Source organism: Microcebus murinus, chromosome 2, assembly GCF_040939455.1.
Source record: "Microcebus murinus isolate Inina chromosome 2, M.murinus_Inina_mat1.0, whole genome shotgun sequence".
Classification (NCBI taxonomy): Eukaryota; Metazoa; Chordata; class Mammalia; order Primates; family Cheirogaleidae; genus Microcebus; species Microcebus murinus.
This window is the reverse complement of record NC_134105.1, coordinates 22664475-22690919: the sequence shown is the minus strand read 5'-3', so window position 1 is coordinate 22690919 and position 26445 is coordinate 22664475. Positions and strand designations below refer to the sequence as shown.

Below are 26445 nucleotides of genomic sequence, written 5' to 3'. Positions count from 1 at the left end.
CACCATTTTAGAAGCGGGTTTTTGGGTTTGCTTTCTCCCCTTGCTTTATTGGGGAGGACTTGCCATTGCTTTTATCAAGTGCTTGCTAGCCATGGATGCCAACTAACTTCTTCAATTGAAGGCCGGAGGATCATATCTGGTTCCAGGAGCCTCTTGAGCAGGTCCTGGCATTCGGCCGAGATGCCCAGATGAGTGGGGAAGGACACCCCTTTCTGCTGCTGCCACAGCATCTTGGGGATGTCTGTGTCGTCAAAAGGTAGGCTGGCACAGAGCATGACATACAGGACCACGCCCATGCTCCAAACGTCACCCTTCTTGCTATCGTGGGGAATGCCCTGCAGCACCTCAGGGGCGGCATAGGCTGTGCTGCCGCAGAAGGTCTGGCTCAGCTCCCGGCGCAATTTGGGCAACACCTTGGCGAAGCCAAAGTCAGTCAGCTTCAGGTTGAAGCCCTGCAACAAAGCATTCTCACACTTGAGGTCCCGGTGGGCCACGCCACAGCCATGGCAGTAGCGGATGGCCTCGACCATCTGACGGAAGAGGGCCTTGGCCCGACTCTCAGGCAGTGGCCCTCCATTCAGCACGCAGTCAAAGACATCCCCTCCCTCAGCCAGCTCCATCACCAGGTAGATTTTCCCGTCAGCAGACTCCAGCATCTCATACACCCGGATGATGTTCTTGTGGTCCAGGGTGCGGACGATCTGGAGCTCCCGAGGCAGGAATCTCTGGATAAACTCTGAGGAAAGAAGGGGAGGAGAGATGGGCTATCAAGAGCAGAGGAAACCCCTTTCAGCTGTGCCCCCCCCTCGCCCTGTGGGTGGGCTGCCGCCTATTCCCCCGGGCCAGGGCTGGGGCACAGCCATTAAAAAAAAAAAAAAAAAGAGCAGAGGACCTGACTCCTCACTCCTGTCTCCTGCCTTCTAGTTTTTGTCTGCCCACCGCGTCTGTGTCTTGTTTCTTGTCTCCCTTGATGGTCATAAGTGTGTCTAGCTGCTTAGACATTGCAAACAATGTTCACTTCTATTATTTTTGTAGTTAGTATATTATTCAAGGGAACTACACCCTGCTAATCTCAGGGACCATTTGTGAGCAGTCTGTGAGAGCACAGATAAGGTGCTTTGGGGACTTGTAGACAAAGCATTGAATCTCAGGAGACCTGATTTGCCCACAGGGTTGAGCCGGCTCCTGCGTCCTGACCCCCAGAGCTCTCAGTGAGCCCTGCCTGCCTTTTTCCCATCTCCACCGGCCTTGGCGCCAACTCCTGCCCTCTGCCAGCCCTGGCTGTGGACTCTCTGCCTGTCTCTGCTCCCCTCCTGGAACAGGAGAAGCCTGGCCAGCTCAGATATTTCCCCTCGTGCTACTTTAATCCTGGGTTTTGGAGAGTGTGATGTTCCTGAACTCCCAGCATCCCTCTGTTCCCCAGTAACCCACCCCTGACCCCTGATCTGGGGGCTTTGCTAGGTTCCAACTAGAAGGGAAGCGGGAATGATCTTTCTGACCCAGGGAAGCACCCACCCACCTCAGCCAGCCCTCCCTTCCTCCAAAGGGGCCCCAGCTCACCTTCTGGCCCTCCCATCTTGTCTATAATTTTAATTGCCACCTTTCTTTGGTGTTTTTTGGAAAATGCTTCTTTGACTTTTGAGTAGGTCCCTTCCCCAATGGTCTTGCCGAGCTGGTACCCATTGGAGAGCAGAAAGTCCTCCATGCTGTCTAGCGCCTCCTTCCTTCCTATCACCCTCTCAGCTCATGCTGCCTCTGCGAGGCAGCTCTACTCCACCATCGCCCTTGGCCTGCTTCTTTTCCCCCCAAGGACTTCATCCGCAGCCGCCCCCAGCGCTAGAACATTCTCTGTCTGGACACAACCGCGGGTGGTGGGGAGGGAGAGGACCAGACATTTTTAAACTCCGGCCCAATTGTGATGTAAATGCTGTGTGACCCTTGGCCAAAATGGGCAGTGCCCCTATCTGTCCTCACCACCACCACCAAACCGAGCACAGGTTAAGTCACCGCCGCCCCCGCGCCAGGCAGCGAGTGGCAGCCCCGCACGGGAGGGCGCTCCCGGGTGTCTGCGTGGGCCGGGGATTCCTCGCGGCGCGTCGCCCTGGCCTCCTGCGCTCCCATCGGGCGGCTGGGGGGCTGCGCGACCCGTCTCAAGGCGTCATGGCAAGAGCCTTCAGCTCCGGGCTCCGGCCCGCGCTAAGTGCCGGGGCGGCCTGGGGCGCCGGCGGGGTTCCCCGGAGGGAGGAACGGGCTCTGTGAGGTCAGCGCGCCGCAGCCCGGGTCACAATGCAGCCCTCCCCCTCGACGCCCGGGCCGGGGCGCGCCGCAGACACCTGCCCGGCTCCTCCTGGACCGGAGCGTCCTCCCGCGGCCAGGGCTCGGGCAGCTGCTTCCAGCCTGGGACCGGCCTCGGCCTCCGGCAGGTGAGCAACGGCCCAAGGGGCGGGCGCGGGGAGGGGGCGCCCTGCGGCCTGGGAGCGGCCTGACCGCCACTCCCCGCGCAGAGCGCCCCGGGGCCTGGACATGAGTGCCCAGGAGCCCCCGCAGGGTCGAAGATTCCCCATTGAGGCGGGAGACTCCCCTGGCCTTGCCGCCGCCCCCGAGTCCCAGGACAGCCCGGAGCCGGTAGCTACGGAGCACAACCCGGTCAGGTGAGGTTCCCCGCAGCCCCGCGCTCCGCCCCACTCCCAGCCCAGGGCTCCCCAGCCACATCCACGCCCGCATCCCAGGGGTCCCGGGTGCGCCCCAACGGGATGGGCTGGGCCCCCTCCTCAGCGCCCCGCGTCGCGCCCGGCTTTCTCCAGGCCGCTTCGACGCTGCCCGGGCTGCCACTGTCTGACGCTGCTGCACGTGCCCATCGACGTCTACCTGGCCATGGGCGGGAGCCCCCGGGCCCGCGCCACCTGAGTTCGCCCACGCACAGCGGCTCCGCGGGAGCCGGGCGGGGACGAGGCCCTCCGCGGGCCACCACGCTGAGGTCGCACGCGCCGAGCACGAGACAATGATGCACATTTTAAAATAAAAGAATGATGCACATTTTAATAAAGCACAGCATAAACTGTTCTTTCCACTCCGGGCTGGCCGTGTGTGTCTGTCTGTCGGATCGGGCCCACCAGCTAGCTGCTCTGCCCCATCCAATAACCTTTCCTTTCCGAAGCCTCCTCACCGGACCTGGCCCTAGGGCCCCGCCCTTCCAGTCGCCTTACTCTCCCAGGCGACTCCCTTCCCCCATTTCTCACTGGTCATGACCCCTTCCCAGGCAGCCTTTCTCCTCGGGCCCTGCCCGCGTCCATATCCCTAACCCTCTCATTGGTTCTCCAGGGAAGTTGGTGCTGGCTGCTGGCGACCCACAGCTTGGAATTCGAGGGAGCCGTAGACAGACAACGTAGAATAAAAGGAATGGCCACCCACACCAGGTCCATTTAATTCTCCAAAGTCAGAATTAGATTCTGCCACCTGCTTTTTGTGGCCCTGGGCACCTCTGGCCATGTTGTAGGGGTTAGGAGCTGCCCAGGCCATCTTGAGCCTTGGTTTCTCTTAGGACTGATGGGATCACAAAAAGATTGGGGAAGAAGTCGTTTGAAAAACTCTGGTTTCATACTTACCCGGCAGGGGCATGCCATGATCACGAGGGTGGTTTTCCCAGGGCGAGGATTACCCATTGCACTCTGCATGTGTCGCACCCTGCGATTTCCCCAGGTGTGGGACACTGGACTGCATGATTTGTGGTAGTGGGGGACTGCCTTTGGACTCTCATTGAAAAAAAAAAACACTTTGGTTTCTTAACTTCCTATTTTAGGCCGGATGCAATGGCTCACACCTGTAATCCTAGCACTCTGGGAGGCCGAGGTGGGTGGATTGCTCTAGGTCAGGAGTTCAAAACCAGCCTGAGCAAGAGCGAGACCCTGTCTCTACTATAAATAGAAAGAAATTAATTGGCCAACTAATATATATAGAGGGAAAAAAAATTATCCAGGCATGGTGGTGCATGCCTGTAGTCCCAGCTACTCAGGAGGCTGAGGCAGTAGAATTGCTTGAGCCCAGGAGTTTGAGGTTGCTGTGAGTTAGGCTGATGCCACGGCACTCACTCTAGCCTGGGCAACCTTAAGAGACTTGCCTAGGGTCCCCCAGACGTTAGGTGATGCTAGCACACACCTCATTATGTTTAATAAATTTTCTTTCTTTTTTCTTTTTGAGACAGAGTCTCACTCTGTTGCCCCTGCTAGAGTGCCATGGTGTCAGCCTAGCTTACAGCAACCTCAAACTCCTGGGCTCAAGCGATCCTTCTGCCTCAGCCTCCTGAGTAGCTGGGACTATGGGCATGCACCACCATGCCCTAATAATTTTTTCTATATATTTTTAGTTGGCCAATTAATTTCTTTCTATTTTCAGTAGAGATGGGATTTCGCTCTTACTCAGGCTGGTCTCGAACTCCTGATCTCGAGCGATCCTCCCGCCTCAGCCTCCCAGAGTGCTAGGATTACAGGTGTGAGCCACCACACCTGGCCTCTTCTTTTTTCTTTAAGATAGAGTCTCCCTCTGTTGCCTAGGCTAGAGTGCAGTGGTATCATCATAGCTCAAACCAACCTCAAACTCCTGGGCTCAAGCAATCATCCTGCCTCAGCCTCCCGAATAGCTAGGACACAGGCACATGCCACAGCGTCCAGCTTTTTTTTTTTTTTTTTTTTTGAGACAGAGTCTCACTGTGTTGCCTGGGCTAGAGTGCCGTGGTGTCAGCCTAGCTCATAGCAACCTCAAATTCCTGGGCTCAAACAATCTTTCTGCCTCAGCCTCCTGAGTAACTGGGACTACAGGCATGTACCACCACGCCTGGCTAATTTTTTCTATATATTTTTAGTCGGCCAATTAATTTCTATTCTTAGTGGAGCCGGGGTCTCACACTCCTGACCTTGAGCTATCTGCCCACCTCGGCCTCCCGGAGTGCTAGGATTACAGACGTGAGCCACTGCGCCCGGCCTAATTTTTCTTTTTTAGTAGAGATTAATTTTCTATTTTTAGTAGAGACAGGGGTCTCTTGCTGAGGCTGGTCTCGAACTCTTGACCTCAAGGAATCCTCCTGCCTCAGCCTCCCAGAGTGCTAGGATTACAGGTGTTAGCCACCTCGCCCAGCCCACGTTTAATCAATTTTCACCAACACTTACATGGGCCACGAGAATCCAGTCCTGAATGTGACAGATCCCTTACCCTTGCAGAGCTCAGACTGCAGGGGATCCAGGGATGGGTTAGCAGAATAGAAGCTGGATCAAGGAAACCCTCAAGTGCCAGACTAAGGAGTGAATTTTGCTCTGTAGGCAACAGGGAATATGACAGGCCCCTACCTGGGTCCCTTCCCTCTCCTATTTCTATTCTCTTCCATCTTGTTCTCTGTTTCTTCTTCCTCTTTCCCACTGGAAAAGCCACTGGCCTAAATTCTAGTCCTGATTCTACTGTTTCCTAACTGTGCAATAAGCTAGTTAGCCTCTCTGAGCCTCCATATCCAGATCTGTAAAATGGGGTTAATGACACCTGCCAGAAGGTTTCAGTAAGCCTTGCAGGTACAGCACCAGGCAGGAATCCCTGGCTAAGCTAGCACTTGATAAACAAGAGAGGCTGCTACTGCTGCCTCTCCTACCTTTGGCTTCAAGGGGCAGCAGAGAGCCAGAGAGCCAGACTGTCCCCAGGGGCGGGGTGATATCCAGCCCCAGAGGAGGCTGGAAAAATGGGGAAAGCCCCTTGCCTCTCTCTGCCAACTTCCTGGCAATTCTGCTCAGGAACCTAAGAACTTGGCAGGGCAGGGTATTTCCAGGGGAATCCTTAGGTGGGAAATAAAGAGCTGCCTCCATCACCGTAGAAGGCAAAGCTGTCCCCAGTCCTCAATGCAGGACCCCCAGGTCCCAGCCTTCCTCTCTGGGCCTGAGGAATGGGAAGGGCCAGGCAAAGGGAGATGCTCTAATCATCGTCTTCCCTGACTTCTTTCTCAGACACCTTATTAGCCAGCCCCTCCCTAAGGGACCCCCTTTTAGAAGGAGGGGGCGAAGTACAGATGGACCCCCCAGGTTACCATGGAGACGGCAGAGAAAGGGTTGCTGTATCACCATGGCAATAATTGACGTCAGCTCTACCCTTTCGCATTGCTTGATGTGAGAGGGGGACAGCCACCCCAACCACACGCAGATCCCCCACAAAGCCTCCTCCCCTTCCTGAGCCAATCAGCCAGAGGGTCGTCAAGGCTTAATATAGCACAGGAGCTAAAAGCGCAGACTCTGATGTCAGTCAAACCTTGGTTCAAATCCTCACTCTGCCGCATCCTAGCTGTGTGAATTTGAGCAAGGTCCTTAACCCCTTCAGGTCTCACAGGTGCACTGAGGATGGATAAGCTCTGTGCCTTAGTACGTGAGGATTACACGGGACCACACGGGACGGCACTGGGATTGGCTCACGGAAGACTGCCAAGTGTCCCACTTACCACTTTGGGACTTGTCAGGGGACTGTGGCCCTTCAGATATAGACTCATAGCCCCTAGAGGGCCCCTGGGACTTACAAGGACTGGGCCCCAGAGTTTGAGAATCTCAGGATTTGGGGATCTCAGGACAGAGCCAGAGACAGTGGAATTTCCAGGCTCTGAGGAAACCCCAGATTCCACTTTCCCTGGACTGTGGCCTGACTTCCCCTTTCTCTCCCTTCTGCCTTGTCCTAGGCCTTCTTAGCAGCCTCTGCGTCTTGGGCCTCCATCTGCTCCTCTAAGAAAGAGGATGGATGAGGGACCACAGCAGGTAGAACAGGGGCTGAATGCTACTAAGGTATGGGTGGCCCAGCTCCCACTACCTTCTCCCCACCCGCCCTTGGGGTAGGAGGACCAAAGTCATCCCTAATCCCTCCCAGGGAACCACAGTTCATCCTACCCCAAATCCATTGCCACCACCCTGAGTCAGGTCCCCATCACTACTCACCTGAAAAACCCCAGCAGCCCCTGCCTCCTTCCTCGCTTGATTCCTCCAAACAGAATTATTTTATAAAGACCACAAACCAGCTGGGCGTGGTGGCTCACGCCTGTAATCCTAGCCCTCTGGGAAGCTGAGGCGGGCGGATTGCTCGAGGTCAGGAGTTCGAAACCAGCCTGAGCAAGACCCTGTCTCTACTAAAAATAGAAAGAAATAAATTGACCAACTAAAAATATATATATATAAAAATTAGCCAGGCATGGTGGTGCATGCCTGTAGTCCCAGCTACTTTGGAGGCTGAGGCAGGAGGATCACTTGAGCCAGGAGATTGAGGTTGCTGTGAGCTAGGCTGATGCCACGGCACTCACTCTAGCCTGGGCAACAAAGTGAGACTCTGTCTCCAAAAAAATAAATAAATAAAGACCACAAACCCAGCTCTGTCACTTTCCTACTTAAATCTCAATGCTGGGCACAGTGGCTCATGCCTGTAATCTCAGCTCTTTGGAAGGCCAAGGATAGAGGATTGCTTGAGGCCAGGAGATCAAGGCAAGCTGGGCAACACAGTGAGACCCCCAACTCAACAATAACAATAAAAATAAAAACTAAATCTTATTAATGACTTCCTCACATCACCTGTCCAGCCACACTGGACATCTCTCAGCTCCTCACAAAAGATTTTTTTTTTTTGAGACAGTTTCACTTCTGTTGCCTGGGCTAGAGTGCCGTGGTGTTAGCTTAGCTCACAGCAACCTCAAACTCCTGGGCTCAAGCAATCCTACCACCTCAGCCTTCCGAGTAGCTGGGACTACAGGCATGCACCACCATGCCCGGCTAATTTTTTCTTTATATTTTTAGTTGGCCAATTAATTTCTTTCTATTTTCAGTAGAGACAGGATCTCGCTCTTACTCAGGCTAGTTTGGAACTCCTGACCTTGAGCGATCCTCCCGCCTCGGCCTCCCAGAGTGCTAGGATTACAGGCGTGAGGCACCACACCTGGCCTGACAAAAGATTTTTTTTTTTTTTTTTTTTTTTTGAGACAGAGTCTCGCTTTGTTGCCCAGGCTAGAGTGAGTGCCGTGGCGTCCTAGCTCACAGCAACCTCAAACTCCTGGGCTCGAGTGATCCTTCTGCCTCAGCCTCCCGGGTAGCTGGGACTACAGGCATGCGCCACCATGCCCGGCTAATTTTTTATATATATATCAGTTGGCCAATTAATTTCTTTCTATTTATAGTAGAGACGGGGTCTCGCTCTTGCTCAGGCTGGTTTTGAACTCCTGACCTTGAGCAATCCGCCCGCCTCGGCCTCCCAAGAGCTAGGATTACAGGCGTGAGCCACAGCGCCCGGCCGACAAAAGATTTTTGAAACCATGAATCGCACTGTTCCTTCTGCCTCTTCCTCCCAACCCCAGTGGCCCTTCAGGTCTCCACCCTGATCACCCTCCACCCCTCCCACAGCACCTGTGGGTACCACTATGCTGCCTTCTGTGTACATATCTACTCCTTTACCCATGTTACATGCCTCGCTTCCCCATTACACTACAGATTCACTGACGGCAGAGGGTGGGCCATGCTCACCCCGACATCCCCAGGGCCTAGAATGTGAGGGCTTAGGAGTCCTCAGTTAGACTAGCTAGTGAATGGCTGCTTACTAAGTCCACAGAGGGGAGGCCCTGGTACTTTGAGGAAAAGGAATAGCAGAGCCACCTGCCTGGCCAAGGGGTCGGGGATGGCTCTCATAGGAACTGATGCTTCAAGTGAAGGATAGAAGCAGTTACCCAGGCAAAGATGTGGGGTGGGAAATGTCCCCAGCTCTGGGACTAGTATGTGCCGTGAGTGAAGTTGGTGCTGAAGACACTGTGCAGGTAGATGTGCTCATGTTTTTTGGATTTGTTCTTGTTTCAGTTGTTTTTTTTTTGAGACAGGGTTTTGTTTTGTTGCTCAGGCTGGAGTGCAGTGGTGTCGTCATAGCTCACTGCAACCTCCAACTCCTGAGCTCAGCCTCCCAAGTAAATGGGACTACAGGTGGGCACACCGAGCCCAGCTAATTTTTCTCTTTTATGTAGAGACAGGGTCTCACTATGTTGCTCAGGCTGGTCTTGAACTCCTGGCTTAAAGCAATCCTTCTGTCTTGGCCTCCCAAAGTGCTAAGATTACAGGTGTGAGCCACGTTGCCAGGCCTAATGCTCATGTTTTGGAAAGACAACTCCAGCTGTGGGGACAGACCAGGTAGGGAATCGAGAGTGGCAGCAGGGAGACAAGTCAGGAGGCTGCTGCAGCCTCCAGGTGAAAGGTCATGGGCCTCGGATCAGGTGTTGGTGATGGAAATGGAGAGAAACAGTGGGATTTTAGGTATGTCCTAGAGAACACGATTTCATAGCTGCTTGAATATGAAAAGGGAGATTGAGGGTAGAGTCTAGAACCAAGCCCAGATTTTGAGTTCAGGCAACTGGGAAATGGCCGAGCTGGGGGACAAGGGAGAGAGGGTAGGTTCAGGACAGGCAGGTTTGGGACACGTTTCCTGTGAGCTGGGACATCCAGCGGGAAGTGACCCAGGAGGCAAGTGTGGGGTGGGAGGGAGCACTAGGCTCAGAGAAGTGAGTCACTGACAAGCTGGACACTGCAGGTGTCCCAGACTCCCCTGGGACAGACTGCGGAGGGCCTAGGAACAATCTTTATTAGGCAGTGAGCAAGGCATGAGAAATTTGCTGCAGCAGCAACCAGTAAGATAGCAAGAAAATCAAGAGTGCACAGTGTCCAGAAAAACAAGGGCCTAAAGTATCTTAAACAGGAGGAGGTATCCGACTGTGTCAAAGTCAGCACTGCTAAGGGGTCAAGTCAGATAAAGACTAGAAAGTATCCCTTGCATTTAGCAACAAGGAGGTCAGTGGTGACCTTGGCGAGCTGTTCCTGTGGGATGGTGGGGAGGAAGCCAGATTGCAGGGGTTGAGTGAGGAAGTGGAAACAACGCGTGTACACAACTCTTCCAAGAATGTTGGCTGCAAAGAGGAGTTGAGGGAGGGCCTTCTTTTTTTCAAGGATAGGAAAGATATTTTTTTTCAAAGATAGGAAAGACTAGAGCTCCTTTGTTTGCTAATGGGAAGGAGCTGTCAGGGAGGGAGAGGTTGAACACAGGGAAAAGAGAAAAGGATTAGAGGAGGGACGTTCCCCAAGGACAGAAAAGAGACTAGATCCCCAAATATGGCTGCACAACAGGGGGGCAAGTTAGGGCCTGCACTGGGCTCTGGGGGCTCAGAACAGCTGCCCTCTCTCCCCAACAGCCAGTGTGAGTCACTGGGGGGAGAAATAACCCAAACTGGCAGTGTGGGAAGGGGAGCTGGGCCAGCACGTTCCTCAGGATCCCTAGGGGGTCAGGGAGCAGGGGCCAGCCTGAACTCCAAGCTCCGAGCCCCGAAGCCCCCGCTCTGAGCAGGACAAGGGCACAGAAGGGTTGTCTCAAGCTTTGTAGGGACAGGCAGAGTTGTAGGAAGCCTGGGATTTACTTTTGGTTTTTCTCTGCCCCTCTCCGAATCTCAGTTTCCACTTATGCAAAAGGAATTTTCCCTGATCGAGGACTTTTAACTTTTTGGGGGATATCAGAACTTTGCAGACAATTTAGGGGACCCTGGAGCCCAGCAGATCATCCATGGCCTCCAGATCAGAACTCCTGAACTAGAGTTGGCTGAGGAGCTATTTAAAAGTGCACAGAATCAGGGGGAAAGGCATTAATAAATGCCATGGGGAACAGGTGGGGGTGCTCCTAAGCCTGGGAGAAGGGAGGCCCTTTGGGTGTTAGTTCTGCCTGAGGACCACCATGGGGGTCTGGAGGCCCGAGTGGGCTGGGAAGGGCTTCTGCAGTGGGGAGCTCACCTTCCTCCCTGGAAGCCTCTTCTTACTGCCTCTGCTTGTCCTTGCCCTTCTGTCCTGAGGGGGTTGGGGGGAGTGTTTCTGGGGAACTTGGAGATCTGGTGGCGAGCCCCCTCCCATTAACCGGCTGCTGAGGGCAGACCACGGACTAGACCTTGCGGGAGAGACCAGCTCTGCCCCACCCCCCTCTGCCAGCTGACGCTTCCTGCTAAAAACAACAGGGCCCGGGGGGACTATGGGTTTTCAGGCCTCCTCCTCCACGCCCAGGCAGGTATTAAAGAGGCCGAAGCCGGGCCAGGCGGGCTGGACACCATGCTATTCACGGAGACTGCCCACTTTGTAGTCAATTTTCTTCTGTCCCGGTGAGGGGGCCCACGGGAGGGCGCCGGCGGGGTAAAGGATCCCGGTCTGGCAGCAGGGGGAGGATGCGCCCAGGTCCTTGGGAAGGTTCTGGTGGGGGCCCCCAATCCCCCCCACCCTAAATCGACCAAGAGTGACCCTGGCCCGCGCCCCGCCTCGTCCGACCCGAGGCTGCCCCTCCTCCGAGCTGGCCGTGCCCTCCCGCGGTGACCGCCGCGCAACTCCCCGCGGGCGGCCCCGGGCCACGACCCTGCACCGCCTGGACCAGGAGTTGTGTTTCTGGGGCAGTCGGGGCCGGCCTTGCCGGAGCCCGCCGCCCGCCGCCCGCCGCAGCCTGCGCGACTACTGGCTGAGCCCGCAGCGCCGCCACCCCGCGGGCTCCGCCTGGCGCTGGCCGGCGCGCAACCTGCTGCCACTGCCGGGCGCCACCGGCCTGGCAGACGCGCCCTCCGCGCGCTGGCCCGGCTGCGACGGCGCGCGCCCGCGCCTCACGTGAGCGCGCCGCCGGCCGGGCGGGGCCTGGGGCGGCTCCCGGCGGGGGCGGGGCGGGGCGGGGCGGGGCCGGGCGGGAGGAGGGCGGAACGGCGGGAGGGCGGGGCCGGCCGGCGGCGCGCGGGAGCGGGAGCGGGGGCGGGGGCGGGGGCGGGGACGGGGACGGGGCGGGGCGGGGGCGCAGACCCGAGGGAGGGGACCCTTGCCCCACCCGGGTTGCCTAGGTTTCCCTCCCTCCAGCTGGAAGCACCGGTGGCAGAATGTTGACTACGAATTCCTGGGCGAAAGGAAGAGACACCTAGTCCCCTGCGCCGTGACAGCGGTGAGGGGCGGGCCGGCGGGCGGGGGAAGGGCGCGGCCCGAGCACGAGGTCGCCCCGCCGCGCGGGGGAAGGGCGCGGCCCGAGCACGAGGTCGCCCCGCCAAGGCCGCGGCCCTCGAGGCTCCAGCGCCCGGCGCGGGCGAGCCACAGCCTAAGGGGCCCCGCGGGCCGGGCGAGGGGCTCCCCGGGGTGGTTCTTCCCTGCCCTTTTCAGACCGCTACAAACATATTATTTTAAAAAAGGTCGACAGGTTTGACTACATTGACATTTCTGTTCATCAGAAGACACCCACACAAAGTAAAGCAGACAGGCCCCGGACAGGGCTCCGCCAACAACCCAGCTCAGCGCCCGGGGACCAGGCCAGGCGGTGCCCTTGGCTCCAGCCGGGCCTGCCCGGCAAGGGACACTCCGGCCGGCCTAGAGGCCAGACTGAGAGGCGAAGGAAGGCAGGCTCCGGTCAGCTGGGGCACCGGCCTGGCGCTCGTTGTGTGTGTCTGTGTCTTCGTCTCTGAAGGTCTGTGTCCAGCTCGGGGCATCGCTCTGCTTCTCGTGTGTCCTTCTGCCCCTGATGGCTTTGTCCATTTATTTTAGTCAACAGATATTTGTCAAGGGCCTATTTGAGTGGTTTGTGCCAGGTTTATACGGAGTGAATCACTGAGTTCACACTGGTGATACCGACAGTTGAGGTCCCTGTCCTCATGGAGCTCACTTCTGGGTGGGAGACAGGCCATAAAAAGTAGTCAGAGTAACCCTAGCTCTCTGGGAGGCCGAGGCGGGCAGATTGCTCGAGGTCAGGAGTTCAAAACCAGCCTGAGCAAGAGCGAGACCCCGTCTCTACTATAAATAGAAATAAATTAATTGGCCAAATAATATATATAGAAAAAATTAGCCGGGCATGGTGGCACATGCCTGTAGTCCCAGCTACTCGGGAGGCTGAGGCAGGAGGATCGCTTGAGCCCAGGAGTTTGAGGTTGCTGTGAGCTAGGCTGACGCCATGGCACTCACTCTAGCCTAGGCAACAAAGTGAGACTCTGTCTCAAAAAAACAAAACAAAACGGAGTCAGAGATAAACAGTGTGTTGTGCTTGCAAAGAACATGGATGGGCGGGAACTTTGGCTCTAGAGCAGTGCCTGACACCTCATTGAGGTGCAGTAAATGTTGAATGGACACACGGGTTGTCAGGAGGTCCCTCTGAGGAGGTGAGTCCCAAACCGGGCTAAGAAGGATGGTCAGCCACTTCCAGTCCCTGGGAAGAGTGTTCTGGGTGGAGGGAACTGCATAGGTCTAACTGGCCGATCCCTTGCCTCTGGCCTCTGGCCTGCAGATTCCGTGTTGCTGTGTCTCTGTTTTGTCTGTTGTCTCTGTGATCTTGGGAGCCCTGGGGAGGGTTTAAACAGGGCCCTTTCAGGGTCTCTGGAAGTGAGGTCACTGCCCCGGGCTGATTCACCCTGTTGGCCTGCTCTGGCCTAACCAGCTGGGCCTGGCCATTGCCCTGAAGGGAGCCCCTCCCCCCACCGGCATCAGTCCCATGACCTCTGGTTCCTTCCCAGGGTAGCATCCTGCAGTCCGGAAGGAAGTCCTTGGTCCTGTCTAACCACAGGCCCTGCTGGGGCAACCCCAGCCCTTTCCTCTCTTTCTGCCTCATGAGCAGAGGGGAGGAGATGGGCTGGCCCTGCCTGGACAGACAGCCCAGTAAAGACAGAGTGGGGATGACGACACCCTGCAGCCCCAGGGAGGTGAACTTCAAAGGGCAGAGACAATAACTCATCTCAGAAGCCTCTGTGGCATCCGTTATCTCATTTAATCCTTCAACACCCCTTTTTATAGACAGAAACTCAGCCAAGCCCAGAGAGGAAAACAGTGGCAGAGCTGGGACCAGAACCCAGGTCTCTTGGTAAAATAGTAAGAATAACGACCACTGTTTATTGCACACTTACTCACTGCTGGGTACTGAGCCAAAACTTTGCATGTGTTTCCTTCTTTGAGCCATCACAGCCCTGTGAGGTGGGCACCGTCATTATTCCCGTTGTCCTCAGGTGAGGAGACTGAGGCTCCGCCGTTATGTGACTTGTCTAGAGACACCAGCTAGTTCAGGGCGGGGCCGCGTGCTTTCCGCTGTGCTCCCTATGCCCTGGGGATCCAGAGAGTGACACAGATGTGTCTTCCAGGGATTTGGGGAGACAGGCTCCAGCTCACCACGAGACGATTCTGAGGCCAGATTGTGCCAAGCTGGGGGTGAGCAGGAAGATGGCCTGGAAGCACAGCGGACCCAGTGTCCCCTCTCTGGGGGTGAAGATTTTCCACCTTTGCCCTCCCTCCTGTGGTCTCTGTTTCTACCTTTCACACCCGCAATAAAATAGCTTTTCTAACTCTCTCTGCTTTGGGGGGATGGTCTCAGTTCTCCCGGTCCACACGCACAGAGTTGACTGAACCTGCAGGGCTGGGAGGGTACCTGCTGTCACCCCATGACCTTCCCACCACACCCACCCCGGAGCCCCCAGCAGAGCAGACTGGATGGAACAGTGCCACAGAAAGAGAAAGGCAGAGACATACTCCAGCTGAGTACAGTGTCACAGGAGGGTGACATTAGTTTGGGGCAGAGTAGGTCCTCTGGTGGGTTGGGAAGGACTTTGGGATGGGTCCCTGAGCTGGACCTTGGCAGGTGAGCAGGCAGGCCGGGGGAGCAACATTCCAGGCAGAGAGAGCATCATGGAGAAGGGTTTGGGGACTTGCAGGCTGAGGTGGCCCTCCCACCGTGGGGACTGTGAGACTGGCAGCCAGTGGGCTCTGCCTAAAGTGAGGCTGGCTGAGGCCAGAGCCTCAAAGACCTTGAAGACCAAGACAAGGGGTGATCTAGGCGGAAGTAGGGTGCCATGAAGAGGTTTAAAGCAGGGGAGGGACTCAGTCCAATGAGTGGTGTCCAGTCCAGGGCCCGAGGCCTCAGGGCATCTGTCCCTGAACTCCCTTTCACACATGCTCCTAGGTCCTGTCCCAGGCTGAGGCCAGGAGTGATCCTACCCAAGCCTCCCTTGGGCTGCTACCCTGACTCACCCGCTCAGTGCTCAATAGGAGCCCCTCCCCCACCCAGGCAAGTCCCTCTCTGACCCATTCCCTGCCCTTTGCAGGGCTCTGAGTCACCTAAACAGGTAACTACAGGGCAGCCCCACACCAGTCTCAGGAACAGCAGACTCCCAGAGCCATCCCTGGCCCTCCTCTCGCCCCATCTCCCATCTCTGGGGCTCTCTCTCCCGGAATGTCTCCAGACTTCATCCTCTCCCCCTCTGCCCTTGCCCCTCAGCTAGTTCAGGCCACCATTGCCTTTGTCTGGATCAGTCTAATTGACTCTTTTCTGGGCTTCTTGCCTCCAACTCTGTCCTCTGGGCCTGTTTGTCTGAGTCTTACAGGTTCCTATGGGACATCCAGGGTGACCTCCAAGGGAGGCAGCTTGAGTTCTGTACAGAGATCTGGCTGGAGAGCGAGATGTCAGAGAGACATGTAGATTATCTCACAGACACACATACAGAGGAGACAGGAGAGAGGAAAGAGAGAGAGATCTTTTCTCTCTCTCTCCAACAGATTTCTCTCCAGATCCTAATGACATCCCAAAGGCACCTCAATTCCACCTGTCCAAAACTGACCTGTCCATTTCCATGCGCACCCTGCCACTCTTCCCTGGGCTCCCTGTGTGGGGCCTGGCACCCCCTAAGCCCCCTTCCCCCCCCCCCCCCGCCAGACCCTCAGGCAGCATACTCACTCCCGACACCCTTAGTCCTTTTTTTTTTTTTTGAGACAGAGTCTCACTTTGTTACCCAGGCTAGAGTGAGTGCCATGGTGTCAGCCTAGCTCACAGCAACCTCAAACTCCTGGGCTCAAGCAATTTTTCTGCCTCAGCCTCCCAAGTAACTGGGACTACAGGCATGCGCCACCATGCCTGGCTAATTTTTTTCTATATATATATTAGTTGGCCAATTAATTTCTTTCTATTTATAGTAGAGACGGGTCTCGCTCTTGCTCAGGCTGGTTTTGAACTCCTGACCTCGAGCAATCCGCCCGCCTTGGCCTCTCAGAGTGCTAGGATTACAGGCGTGAGCCACCGCGCCCGGTCCACCCTTTAGTCCTTTCCTAACTCCTGCCAATGCTGCCCCTGAACATCTTCCCTGTTCCTCTCCCTCTGTCTTCTCCACCCATCACAGCGTTTGACATGGTGGATCCCTCATTCCTCTGGAAACCGCTTCTTCCCTCAGCCTGGAGGACACTTCTGCTCCTAGTTCACTTCCTTCTCCCTGGCCTCAGCCGAATCGCCTGCTGGCTCCCCTTCCACAGTGTAAATGCTGGGGAGCCCCAGCACCGTCTCCTCAAGCCACTCGTTCTTCTAGTGGAGCCCATGGAGTCCTGTGGCTTCAAATTTGGGATCACCCCCAAACTGTCCCCTTGATGTGGGGCCTCTCCTCCGAAGTCTGGGCTCATGTATCCATGAAATAGCAGTTGGATGTCTCCACGGGGGCTCTAACAGGCACCTCAAACTTGAATTCCAAGGGTACACACTTGAACCCCAGCACTGAGAACAGTGAAGACACCGGGCCCCAGAGACGCTGGTGGGGGCCGGCTCTCCCCTCCCCCATGAGTTGAGGCCCCCTCATCACTGGCCTGGGTGACCACAGCAGCGGGGAAGACAGAAGGACAGTCAGGCAGGGGGACTGCCTGCATGAAGGAAGGAAGGAGAGCAAGGGTATGGCGTGGCTGAGAGCCCAGCATGCGTCCTGGGGGTCAGATAGTAAAGACCTTAAATGTGAGGCGCAGACTTGTCCTGAGAGCAGCAGGGAGCCGCTGAAAGGTTTAAAGCCAAAGAGTGCACGTTTGGTTTTTTCATTTCTGTCATTCCTTCTTCAGCCGTCCTTTCCCTCGTTTACTCTGTCTGTCACCAAGTATCTACTGAGCACTCTCTATTGGAAAGTGACCCTGAGACAGCAGAGAACGGCTGGAAGGGCAGGGCTGGTTGGTTGGCAGGGAGACGAGTGAGAAGCTGATGACAGGATCCAGCCCAGGTGAAGGAAGGGTCCTCTTCAGGGCGATGGTCACAGAGGTGAGACATGGGCAGGGTGGGGGGGTGGCGGGTCAGCCCAGGTTCCCGGCTTAGGCAACCGAGGAGATACAGTGTGGGAGGTGCTGAGCCGAGCCCTAAGCCCAGAGGTAGGGAGTCCATGGTGAGAAGAACCATTCCTTCCTCCCGGGGGATCTAGAAAGCGCCTCAGGAGTGGTTTGAATTGGCTTTTAAGAGAAGAGTAGAAATTCAGCAAGTAGAGAGGCATTCCAGGCGGTGGGAACAGCACGTTCAAAGGCCCTGAGGTAGGATGAAGCTCAGCACTCTGGGGAACTGAAAGGCCAGTAGAGCTGAGGCTCAGTGGGCCAAGGAGGGTGCTATGGTTTGAACATGTCCCCCCAAAGGCATGTGTTGGAACTTAATCCCCAAGGCAACAGTGTTGGGGGAGGGTCACCCGGCATAAAAGACCTCCCTGAGCAAGTGGGAGGAGAATTTAAGGAAGGGCTGGGAGGGGACTTACAGATGAGGCTTGTGTCCAGAGGGCTCCAGAGTATGTCTCTCTGGGAAAGTCACTAAAGGAGATCCTGGGGACACTTCTGGGGTGCAAGGGGAAAGGGAGAGACTCTTCGGGGTTCTGGGTCAGAAGCACAGTCCCTCACCACTTCAGGAATAGACTGAAGTGAAATAAATCCCCCCAACATTCAGCGTCCTTAAAACAGCCCAGATAGTCCTTCCACCACCTGCCCCGGAAGAAAGGTGACGAGGGCCCCAGGCCGTGTCAGGGCAGCCCTCCTTCCACCTCCTCTCCCCAGGGCAGGAAGAGAAAGGAAGGAAGTGGACACGCTGCTGAGCACCAAGTTTCTGTCAGGTCCCTCTGCCCCAGAATTTTACGTGACATCACCTGGGAACATTCTTAAATGCCTCCAGTGTGCTCTGCACCTTGAGTGCTTGCTTTTTTGCGGTTTTTTTTTTTTTTTTTTTTAGAGACGGCGTCTCACTCTGTTGCCCCAGCTGGAGTGCAGTGGTGCAATCATAGCTCACTGCAGCCTCAAACTCCTGGGCTCAGGCGATCCTCCCGCCTCAGCCTCCAGAAGTGCTGGGATTACAGGCAGGAGCCACCCACCTGGCCCTTGGGTGCTTGGTTTTAAGGGCTTTCATTGATGGTAGGAACTCATTTATTTCACAGTAACCCTTATAGAACGGGTACTGTTATCATTCCCACTTTATAGACAAGGACATCGAGGCTCAGAGAGGACCTGGGGCCATGCCGTAGTGACGAAGCCAGTTCTTCACCACTGCAGCCGCCTCAACACAGCACCCACCGCACACTCACAGCAACCCCAGTGGCTCCCAGTGTCCTCTTTCTACAGAGCGAGGCTAGCAAGGGGAAGGGACTTGTGTAGGGACACAGAGCAGAAGGTAGCGGTAGTGTAGGCCCCGATCTGGGGCAAGAGGCTGGGAGGGAGAGGCAGCGGCGGAGGCTGGGCACGGTGGAAGGGGTGGGATTGAGGACTAGCCCAGGAGGAGGTTCAGTTTCCCTTTTGAAGGGACTTCCCCTGAGTGGGGGATTTTGGCTGGAAAGTTGTACGCAATCCACATTCCACTCCTCCGGCCACTCCTTCCCCAAAGACACCCAGGATCTAAAACAGAAACTGAAAGTTAGGAAGAGGCTGGGCGAGGGGAGGGTAGGCTCAGGACAGCCCAAATAAACTGGGTTGAATTTCTGGTGACCTCATCAAGCCTGGGGAGGTAAGCAGGTGAGCTGGGATTGAATGCCTCTCAGGTTTTGGGGGAGCTGAGCCCCAGAGAGACAGCTCTGTTGGATAGGGGCTGGGCCGCATGCAGCTCATGCAAGCAGCACGCACACACACACACATGCACACACACTCACATACAGGGGAAGGGAGAAATGAAAGTTCTGGGTGGCCTAAAATTCTGAAAAGGAATTGGAGAATCCTTGTCCTTGTGACTTGGTGACTGTTGGATGGCGGGTCCCAGTGCAGGGCCCCTGAGGTAGCCCAGTGTCCATTCTGAGGTTCAAGGACCCTAACTGGCAGGGACCTGGGTCCTGCGGACAACCAAGCCAGAGCCCCGCAAGTGCAGGCCTGTGAGGAGAGGCGCTGGTTCTGGGGGGTCCAGCCCTTGGGGGGCGGGTGCTGCAGCTGTCCGACCTGTCCTTATCACACCCCTGGTGCTCCTCTCAGCCCGGAGCAGCAGAACCCTCTCTGGGCGCCTGCAGCTGAGCCCAGCACCACACGCTCCTTAGAGCCCCTGAAAACCACCTTCTGCTGGCCCGGACCTCCTCTCCTCCCGCTCCCCAGGCTTCGTCCTCCTCCTCTGGGACAGGAACAATGGTGGTACACATCTCACCGGGTCATGCGGGGATGTATGGGAAGCAGTTGGCACCGGGCATACAACAAGCACACAATGAGCCCATCAGCGCTGGCAGCTACGATTGTTATTACTGTGCGTTCTTCCTGCCTTTTTTAAACTCTCCCTAGTGCTCAGGGACCTCCACGATGCCACATTCTGGGGTTTTCCTGCTCCCAGTCTGCTGGCTCCTTCCTGGGCTCTCTCCTGCCACCTGCCCCACCAATGCCTAGGTACTTCCTGGGTGTCCTCGTGCACCGTGTGGCTGCAGTTCCCCTCTTATTGGCAGTGACCAGGGGCCCAGATTTCCTGGGGTCAGTCCTGACTTAAAACCTTGTGGCCCTTGTCCCTGTAAGGTCACTAGCCAGACTTTGGCCCTTACCTTTGGCTCAGGAAATGTGATGGAACGTCTGTGTGCTGAACCATGTAGACGTCAGGCTACCTCCTGGATGTCCCCCAGATGCTCCCTGGGCACCTCAGTCAGTAAGGCCAGATGCCGCAACTTCCTCCCGAGTTCTCTTTCCCTCTGATGTCCTGCTCAGTCAGTGGAGCCACTTCACTGGCTGCTACCCCAAGCAGAAAAGTGGGTGACAGGGGACACTCCCCTGTCCCCGCCCTGCCCTTGCCCCAGCCAGGTACCAAATCCTATGTCCCATCTCCCACACCTTGCCCTAGATGAGGCCTCTCACCCCATGCCCGTCCTTACACACCATTCACGGCTCCCACGGGCGGCTCTGAGCCCTTCCCCCAGGCCCCCTCCTCCAGGCGGCCCACAGGCCTCTCGGCTAGTCCCGCTCCTCTCTCTCCACTTAAGGCACTGCCTGTCCCTTCCTAGATGGGAAGCCCCTGAGGGCAGGGCCCTGCATGACTCACCACTTACCCTGGTCTTTGCGACCGTGAGTCACTGGGCCCAACCTCTCACTGTACGTATGAGCAAACTGAGGCCAACATGGAGAGAGGACAGCTCATGGTGACTGCAGGAGGAGGCAGACCTGGGGCTAGAACTAAGGTCTCTGGGTCCAGCTGATGCTCCCCAGAAAGAGATGGGGACCCTGGGGCTGTGCCAAGTCCCCGATCCCTAGGGTGTCCCCTAGGACCTAGCCATTCTCGGATGTAACTTCCTGTCTCAAGGCCTTAACGTGTGCTGGTCCCTCCACTAGGAAGGCTCATCCTGCCACCTCTAGATAATGCACGCTTGCACTGCACCTGGCATCTAATCTGATCCTTGCCATGGGGTCCCAGAGCCTCAGAGGACTCAGAATGTCCCCCCAACCTCCTTTATGGGGCATCATACTCTTCTGCCCTCCCCCCACCTCCAGCCCTGCCCTGTGTCTCTCCAGAGGCCCCGGATTTCCTGCTGAGAAATTCATCCCTTGCTGTCTGAGCCTTGCTGGAGCATCAGGCCAGGCCAGGGTCTGAGTCTGGAGAACTGGGACAGATTGGGGGGGGCTCTGGTCTCTGCAGCCTCCCTTCTTCCGTCCATCCCGGAGTCACCCTGTCCTTCCCATTCTCCCTTTCCCTATCACTGCATCCTGTCAAAAGCCCACACCTCGAAGGTTCTGACTACAGCAGCCCAGCCTCAGTGGCTCACTGAGGCACTCACAGCCCCCCGTAGGAGACACACGAACACAAAGGAGCCACGCTTCAATCCACGCACTCACAGACGTTCTCTCACACAGCCACACACACACTCATAGTTCACACCCGATCGCAGTCAGACACAGTCACCAACACAGTCTCAAGGAAGGACAGGCACACACCCCACCCAGAAAGTCTCAGAGTCACCAGGAGTCACCCGGGCTGTCTCTCACCCTTGCATACACAGCCAAATAAACATGCAGATTCACAACCACAAACGGACATACCTGGTCACACAGTTACAAAGTGTCACACTCACACAGGCACAGAGCAATACACAATCACACACAGAGAGAAACAGACACACACAGTTGCATGCAGGCTCCCGGAGACGCGGAACAATGGGCACATTGTCTGGGTTGGCAGCAGCTGGGGAGGAAGGAGCCACAGTGTGGATGGAGGAGGCTGTGGGGACTGCTGTCCCCTCCCACTCCCACCCCAACCATCCCAAGCCTCTTCCCTCTTCCAGAAGTTAGATTCTGCTGGGCCTGGCCTTGCTGCGGGCACAGGCTCCCAGGCCCCCTCCGCAGCCTCCTGGGGTGCCTGGTGGGGACGGGGGATCTCTCCTGAGGGCCAGGCTCCCTCTGGAGCTCTGGGGACTCCGGGTGTTTTGGCCCTGATGCTCCTCCTCCTTCTGGGATCCTTGGGGAGACTTGCCTTTCACCCCACAAGGCAGCGCCTGGGGATCAGGAGCCTTAGGATCTGCTCTTAACCTCTAACCCCAACCCCTCCAGGACTCATACATTCTCCATCTGGGCCTTGCCAGCTGGTGCGGGCAGCGCCTGGCAGCATTGTGGGTTCTCCATTGTGGTGGAGACAGAGAACAGGTCACGACGTCCAGCCCTCAGTAGCAACGGAGGGAAGAGTCACTGTACTGTTAGTAAGTTGTAAGGGGGCATAGTGCCTCTCTCTGGGGGCCACGTTGCCCCCACTGTAGGGACACAATGGGGACATGGTGCCTCCCCTGTCCCAAAGCTAGCTCTTGCTTTCCACTCTGACCAGGCAGCCCCAGATCTCAAGAGGAAATTCTTCCAGGGGTGATTTCCTTACAGCTTCAGCCTTTTTTTTTGAGACAGGGTCTCTCTCGCTCCATTGCCCAGGCTAGAGTGCAGTGGCCTCATCACAGCTCAGAACTCCTGGGCTCTCGCGATCCTCCTGCCTCAGCCTCCAGAGTAGCTGGGGCTACAGGCACACACCACCATACCTGGCTAATTAAAAAATTTTTTTACCAGGGTCTCACTATGTTGCCCAGGCTGGTCTTGAATTCCTGGGCTCAAGCAATCCTGCTTCTGCCTCTTAAAGTGTTGGGATTACAGGCCAGGGCCACTGAGCCCAACCTGCCCAGCCCATTTTATCAGACCTCCCCAAATCCTCTCTCACTCTTAGCTGTTGGTAGCTGCTATGTGCCCTCGGGCATGTCATTTTCCTTTTCTGAATTTCAGTGTCCCAGTCTATAAAATGGGGGGGGGGGTGTTAGTGGAGCTGAGAGTATTTGGTAGCTTCAGAGTGGTTGTAGGCTCGTAGGCTTGGAGGACATAGGAGAGCATACAGAATGTAGACACCACCTCAGCCCTCCCCAGCTCCTCTGCCGTCAGATCTGTGGGGAGTTCCCAATTTCTCAGGTCCTGGGTGTCTCCACACTTCACAGCCTCAGGCCTCCCAGGAGGCCTTACTTGTAGGAGGGAGGGTCGGAGGGAGGGACTTGCTGAGCTGGACCGGACACAGCCCTGCTTTTGCAACACTCTGCTTCTTCCAGACTCCATCCCTTTCCTCCTGGGGGTTGAGGGCAGGCAACGGGACACACACATCCGGGGCAGCCAGGACTCTGGGTTCCCACCAGCCTACCAGGCCAGCAGAAGTGGCAGAGGACCAAAGCTAGAGAGTCTCTGGCCACCAGCATCCTACCTCGGGGCATCCATTCCACCCCCCCCACTCCCCCCCCCTCGTGCAGCTCGGTTTCCTCCCTTGCTCTCAGGCAGGGTGGGAGGCTGGGCTGGGCAGCCTTGAGAGCTGTCCTCAAGGGGCTGTCCCATCCCTCCCCAGCAGAAACTGGGGAGTTCTGAGGTTAGTTGAGTCCTCGGCTGGGGGTCCGTCGCCTGTATGGGGAGCCCTGATGTAGGGGAGCAGATAGATCTGTGTGCGGATAGGGGAAGCAGCATACTCAAGTCAGTGAGGTTATGTCAATGCCTCTTAGCCTCAAGGACCTCAGCTTTCAAACAGAGACGGAGATGCCCTCCAAAGTCACAGAACCCCCCAGGAGGGACTTTGTAACGTGTCCAGGCTGAGGGCAGGAGGGGCTGGAGGTGAATTTGTCTGCCCAGGCTCAGAATGACTGGCCACCAAGGGACTGAGAGGAGGAATGAGGAACCTGCCTCACCAGTCAGACTAGAGTGACCCCGAGGCGGGTCAGACCCCCAGGCTGGCGGGCAGGCGGGCGGAGACTTGGGTTGGGCCTCTAACCGGGTACAGTCCAGAGGAAGAGCCCAGCTCAGCGCGGAGGTGGCAGAGGCGGGCGGGGGTGGCGGGGCTGGGGCTTCTATGATGATATTTTCTGGAGCATAACTCAGGACCAGCCGTCTGACGAGTCTGGGCATGTGAGCCCTTCGAGGAGTTCACGGGAGAGACAGACAGGGGCTGTGGGTGCAGGACCAGGCGATGGGGGCCCCTGCGCAGTGCGGGGGGGCCCCTGCGCACCCCAGAGCTGGGAGGGAAGGAGGGAAGGTCTGCTCGCTGCCCCTTCCTCCAGGCGCCCCCTCCCCGCCCCGCGCGCTGGAGGACTGGCCTCTCTCCTTCCCACCCCGGACCCTCCCGGCCCCCAGTAGTCGGGTGAAGGGGGGACCAGACAGCCAGCGTCGCCCACTGCGCAAGTGGGGGCTGCGACCCGACCCCGCCTCCGCCCCTCGATTGGGCGCTCATTTAAATGTCCGGCCCCGCCCCGAGCGCTGGGCGCATATATATAGGCGGCTCGGCGGGCGGCGGGCGGCATTCTGGCGCGGAGCGGAGCGGTGGCGGGCGTAGCTAGCGGGTCGGCCGCGGAGCGGGGGTGCAGCTCGGTTTCCCCCCGACACCCCTCCCCCTCAGGCGCCAGCCCCACCCCTCCGCCAGCCGGGCCGACCCTGTCCGACTATCCCCTGCGGCGCGAGCCCGGGGCGGCTCCGGGCGCCCCCCAGCAGACCCCCCCACCATGGGCAGCCAGAGCTCCAAGGCTCCCCGGGGCGACGTGACCGCCGAGGAGGCAGCAGGCGCTTCCCCCGCGAAGGCCAACGGACAGGTGGGTACGCTCTGCACGGCCGGCCCCGGCCCCTCCTCTCGCCCCTCGCCCCTCTAGGGCCCTGGGCCGGGGCCGCGCGCTTTGTCCGGCCCGGGACACGCGGCGCCCCCTCCCCCGCCCGGTCCCTTTGTTCTCGGCGCCGCAGCCCCCGCGGGCGAAGCAAGGGGAGGGGCGGGGAGGGGGCGCCGGCCGGGCCCCGCCGCCTTCTTTGTTCGCGGCCCGGCCCCCGGCGCTGCCCCCAGGCCGCCCCGAGTGCTGCGCGGGGAACAAAGGCGCTGCTGGGCCACGCCAAGGGGGCGCCCAGGGGCCATGAGCGGGGTGCCCAGCGGGGAGGGCTCTCCACCCGCAGACCTGACCTCGGTGGCCCAGGGTTTTTTTTAAGAGGGAGCCTAAATGTGGGGAGAGACTGGGGTGGGTGGGGGGTCGTTTGCACAAAGCAGGAGGCTGGGAAAATAGGCCGTCCAGGTGCAGAGAGACAGCGCCCCAGGGCGGCTTCCCGCCCAATATCGCCTGGCGCGACTCGCCCGCCTGCCCGGGAGCCGCACAGCGGATCCAGAGCGGTTCCGCGCGGAATAGAGAGCGCGCCCCGGGGGAGGGGGGTGGGGGCCACAGGACCCCAGCGCCTCCTGCCGGCCGCGGCCTCTGCGCGCTGGGTCCCCGCGCGCCTGTGAGGGGCGAGGCTTAAGCCAGACTTCAGGGTTGCAGTAGAATCAAGTCGGGGACCCCCTTGTCTGGAAGGGATCAGAAGCGGGCTGGGGGAGGGGGATATGAGCCCTGGCCCTCATTGCTGTCTCCTCTGCCCTGCAGGAGAATGGCCACGTGAAAAGTAATGGAGACTTATCCCCCAAGGGTGAAGGGGAATCGCCCCCCGTGAACGGAACAGATGAGGCAGCCGGGGCCACAGGCGATGCCATCGAGCCAGCACCCCCTAGCCAGGGCGCTGAGGCCAAGGGGGAGGTCGCCCCCAAGGAGACCCCCAAGAAGAAGAAGAAATTCTCTTTCAAGAAGCCTTTCAAATTGAGCGGCCTGTCCTTCAAGAGAAATCGGAAGGAGGGTGGGGGTGATTCTTCTGCCTCCTCACCCACAGAGGAAGAGCAGGAGCAGGGGGAGATCGGTGCCTGCAGTGAAGAGGGCAGTGCCCAGGAAGGGAAGGCTGCTGCCACCCCTGAGAGCCAGGAGCCCCAGGCCAAGGGGGCAGAGGCTAGTGCTGCCTCCAAGGGAGGAGACACAGAAGAAGAGGCAGGGCCCCAGGCTGCAGAGCCGTCCACTCCCTCGGGGCTGGAGAGTGGCCCTACACCAGCCAGCGCTGAGCAGAATGAGTAGCTGGGTGGGGGCAGGTGGGTGATCTCTAAGCTGCAAAAACTGTGCTGTCCTTGTGAGGTCACTGCCTGGACCTGGTGCCCTGGCTGCCTTCCTGTGCCCAGAAAGGAAGGGGCTGTTGCCCCCTCCAAGCCACGTCCCCTCTCCTCCTCTCCCTCCTGTGGATTCTCCCAGCAGCCATCTGGTCATCCTCTTAAGGCCAGTCGAAGATGGTCCCTTACAGCTTCCCAAGTTAGGTTAGTGATGTGAAATGCTCCTGTCCCTGGCCCTCCCTCCCAGGCCCCACCCCTGCAGAAGCAATTGTTGGTTTTCTTCCCCAATTCTTTTCCAAGTAGGTTTTGTTTACCCTACTCCCCAAATCCCTGAGCCAGAAGTGGGGTGCTTATACTCCCAAACCTTGAGTGTCCAGCCTTTCCCCCTGTTGAGTTTTTAGTCTCTTGTGCTGTGCCTAGTGGCACCTGGGCTGGGGAGGACACTGCCCCTGTCTAGGTTTTTATAAATGTCTTACTCAAGTTCAAACCTCCAGCTTGTGAATCAACTGTGTCTCTTTTTTGACTTGGTAAGCAAGTATTAGGCTTTTGGGTTGGGGAGGGAGGTCTGTAATGTGAAACAACTTCTTGTTGTCTTTTTTTCTCCCATTGTTGTAAATAACTTTTAATGGCCAAACCCCAGATTTGTACTTTTTTTTCCTAACTGCTAAAACCATTCTCTTCCACCTGGTTTTACTGTAACATTTGGAAAAGGAATAAATGTTGTCCCTTTAGTGGTGCTTTAATGAGTGGTCTTCTGGGGGTATGGTGAGAAGTTTGGTGGGAACTAGTTAAACC

At 57.4% G+C, this 26445-nt stretch overlaps 3 protein-coding genes and 1 non-coding gene across 5 annotated transcripts; 3 read left to right on the top strand and 1 right to left on the bottom strand.

The window, feature by feature from the left end:
* Positions 1–18: 18 nt before the first annotated feature.
* On the bottom strand, positions 19–1872 carry TSSK3 (testis specific serine kinase 3). Its single transcript, XM_012765403.2, has 2 exons — positions 1561–1872; positions 19–736 (listed from the first exon to the last, which is right to left on the bottom strand). Exons 1-2 carry the CDS (start codon positions 1703–1705, stop codon positions 75–77), a joined length of 807 nt encoding a protein of 268 aa, XP_012620857.1. The 5' UTR covers positions 1706–1872; the 3' UTR covers positions 19–74.
* On the top strand, positions 1771–3070 carry FAM229A (family with sequence similarity 229 member A). The gene is made up of 3 exons (XM_012765404.3): positions 1771–2423; positions 2505–2651; positions 2805–3070. Exons 1-3 carry the CDS (start codon positions 2287–2289, stop codon positions 2905–2907), a joined length of 387 nt encoding a protein of 128 aa, XP_012620858.1. The 5' UTR covers positions 1771–2286; the 3' UTR covers positions 2908–3070.
* Positions 3071–3597: 527 nt separating this feature from the next.
* LOC142869626 (U1 spliceosomal RNA) lies at positions 3598–3760 on the top strand. Its single transcript, XR_012918221.1, has one exon. It is a non-coding gene; the product is annotated as a U1 spliceosomal RNA (small nuclear RNA).
* Positions 3761–11083: 7323 nt separating this feature from the next.
* On the top strand, positions 11084–26381 carry MARCKSL1 (MARCKS like 1). Of its 2 annotated transcripts, XM_075996148.1 has the most exons (4): positions 11084–11167; positions 11898–11979; positions 24109–24298; positions 25106–26381. In XM_075996148.1, the coding sequence occupies exons 3-4, from the start codon at positions 24212–24214 to the stop codon at positions 25619–25621; spliced, it is 603 nt and encodes a 200-aa protein (XP_075852263.1). In that variant the 5' UTR covers positions 11084–11167; positions 11898–11979; positions 24109–24211; the 3' UTR covers positions 25622–26381. The 2 variants fall into 2 exon arrangements, with proteins under 2 accessions (XP_075852263.1, XP_012620862.1); XM_012765408.2 differs by lacking the exon at positions 11084–11167 and having other exon boundaries at positions 11838–11979.
* The last annotated feature ends 64 nt before the right edge of the window (positions 26382–26445 follow it).

Excerpts from the sequence above, each read along its gene's own strand:
- TSSK3 (XM_012765403.2), bottom strand. The coding sequence starts at position 1,705 with ATGGAGGACTTTCTGCTCTCCAATGGGTACCAGCTCGGCAAGACCATT. Across the intron at positions 737-1,560 it reads CAAGATGGGAGGGCCAGAAG|AGTTTATCCAGAGATTCCTG; the intron begins GTGAGCTGGGGC and ends TTCTTTCCTCAG.
- FAM229A (XM_012765404.3), top strand. The coding sequence starts at position 2,287 with ATGCAGCCCTCCCCCTCGACGCCCGGGCCGGGGCGCGCCGCAGACACC. Across the intron at positions 2,424-2,504 it reads CCGGCCTCGGCCTCCGGCAG|AGCGCCCCGGGGCCTGGACA; the intron begins GTGAGCAACGGC and ends CTCCCCGCGCAG. Across the intron at positions 2,652-2,804 it reads ACGGAGCACAACCCGGTCAG|GCCGCTTCGACGCTGCCCGG; the intron begins GTGAGGTTCCCC and ends GGCTTTCTCCAG.
- MARCKSL1 (XM_075996148.1), top strand. The coding sequence starts at position 24,212 with ATGGGCAGCCAGAGCTCCAAGGCTCCCCGGGGCGACGTGACCGCCGAG. Across the intron at positions 24,299-25,105 it reads CCGCGAAGGCCAACGGACAG|GAGAATGGCCACGTGAAAAG; the intron begins GTGGGTACGCTC and ends TCTGCCCTGCAG.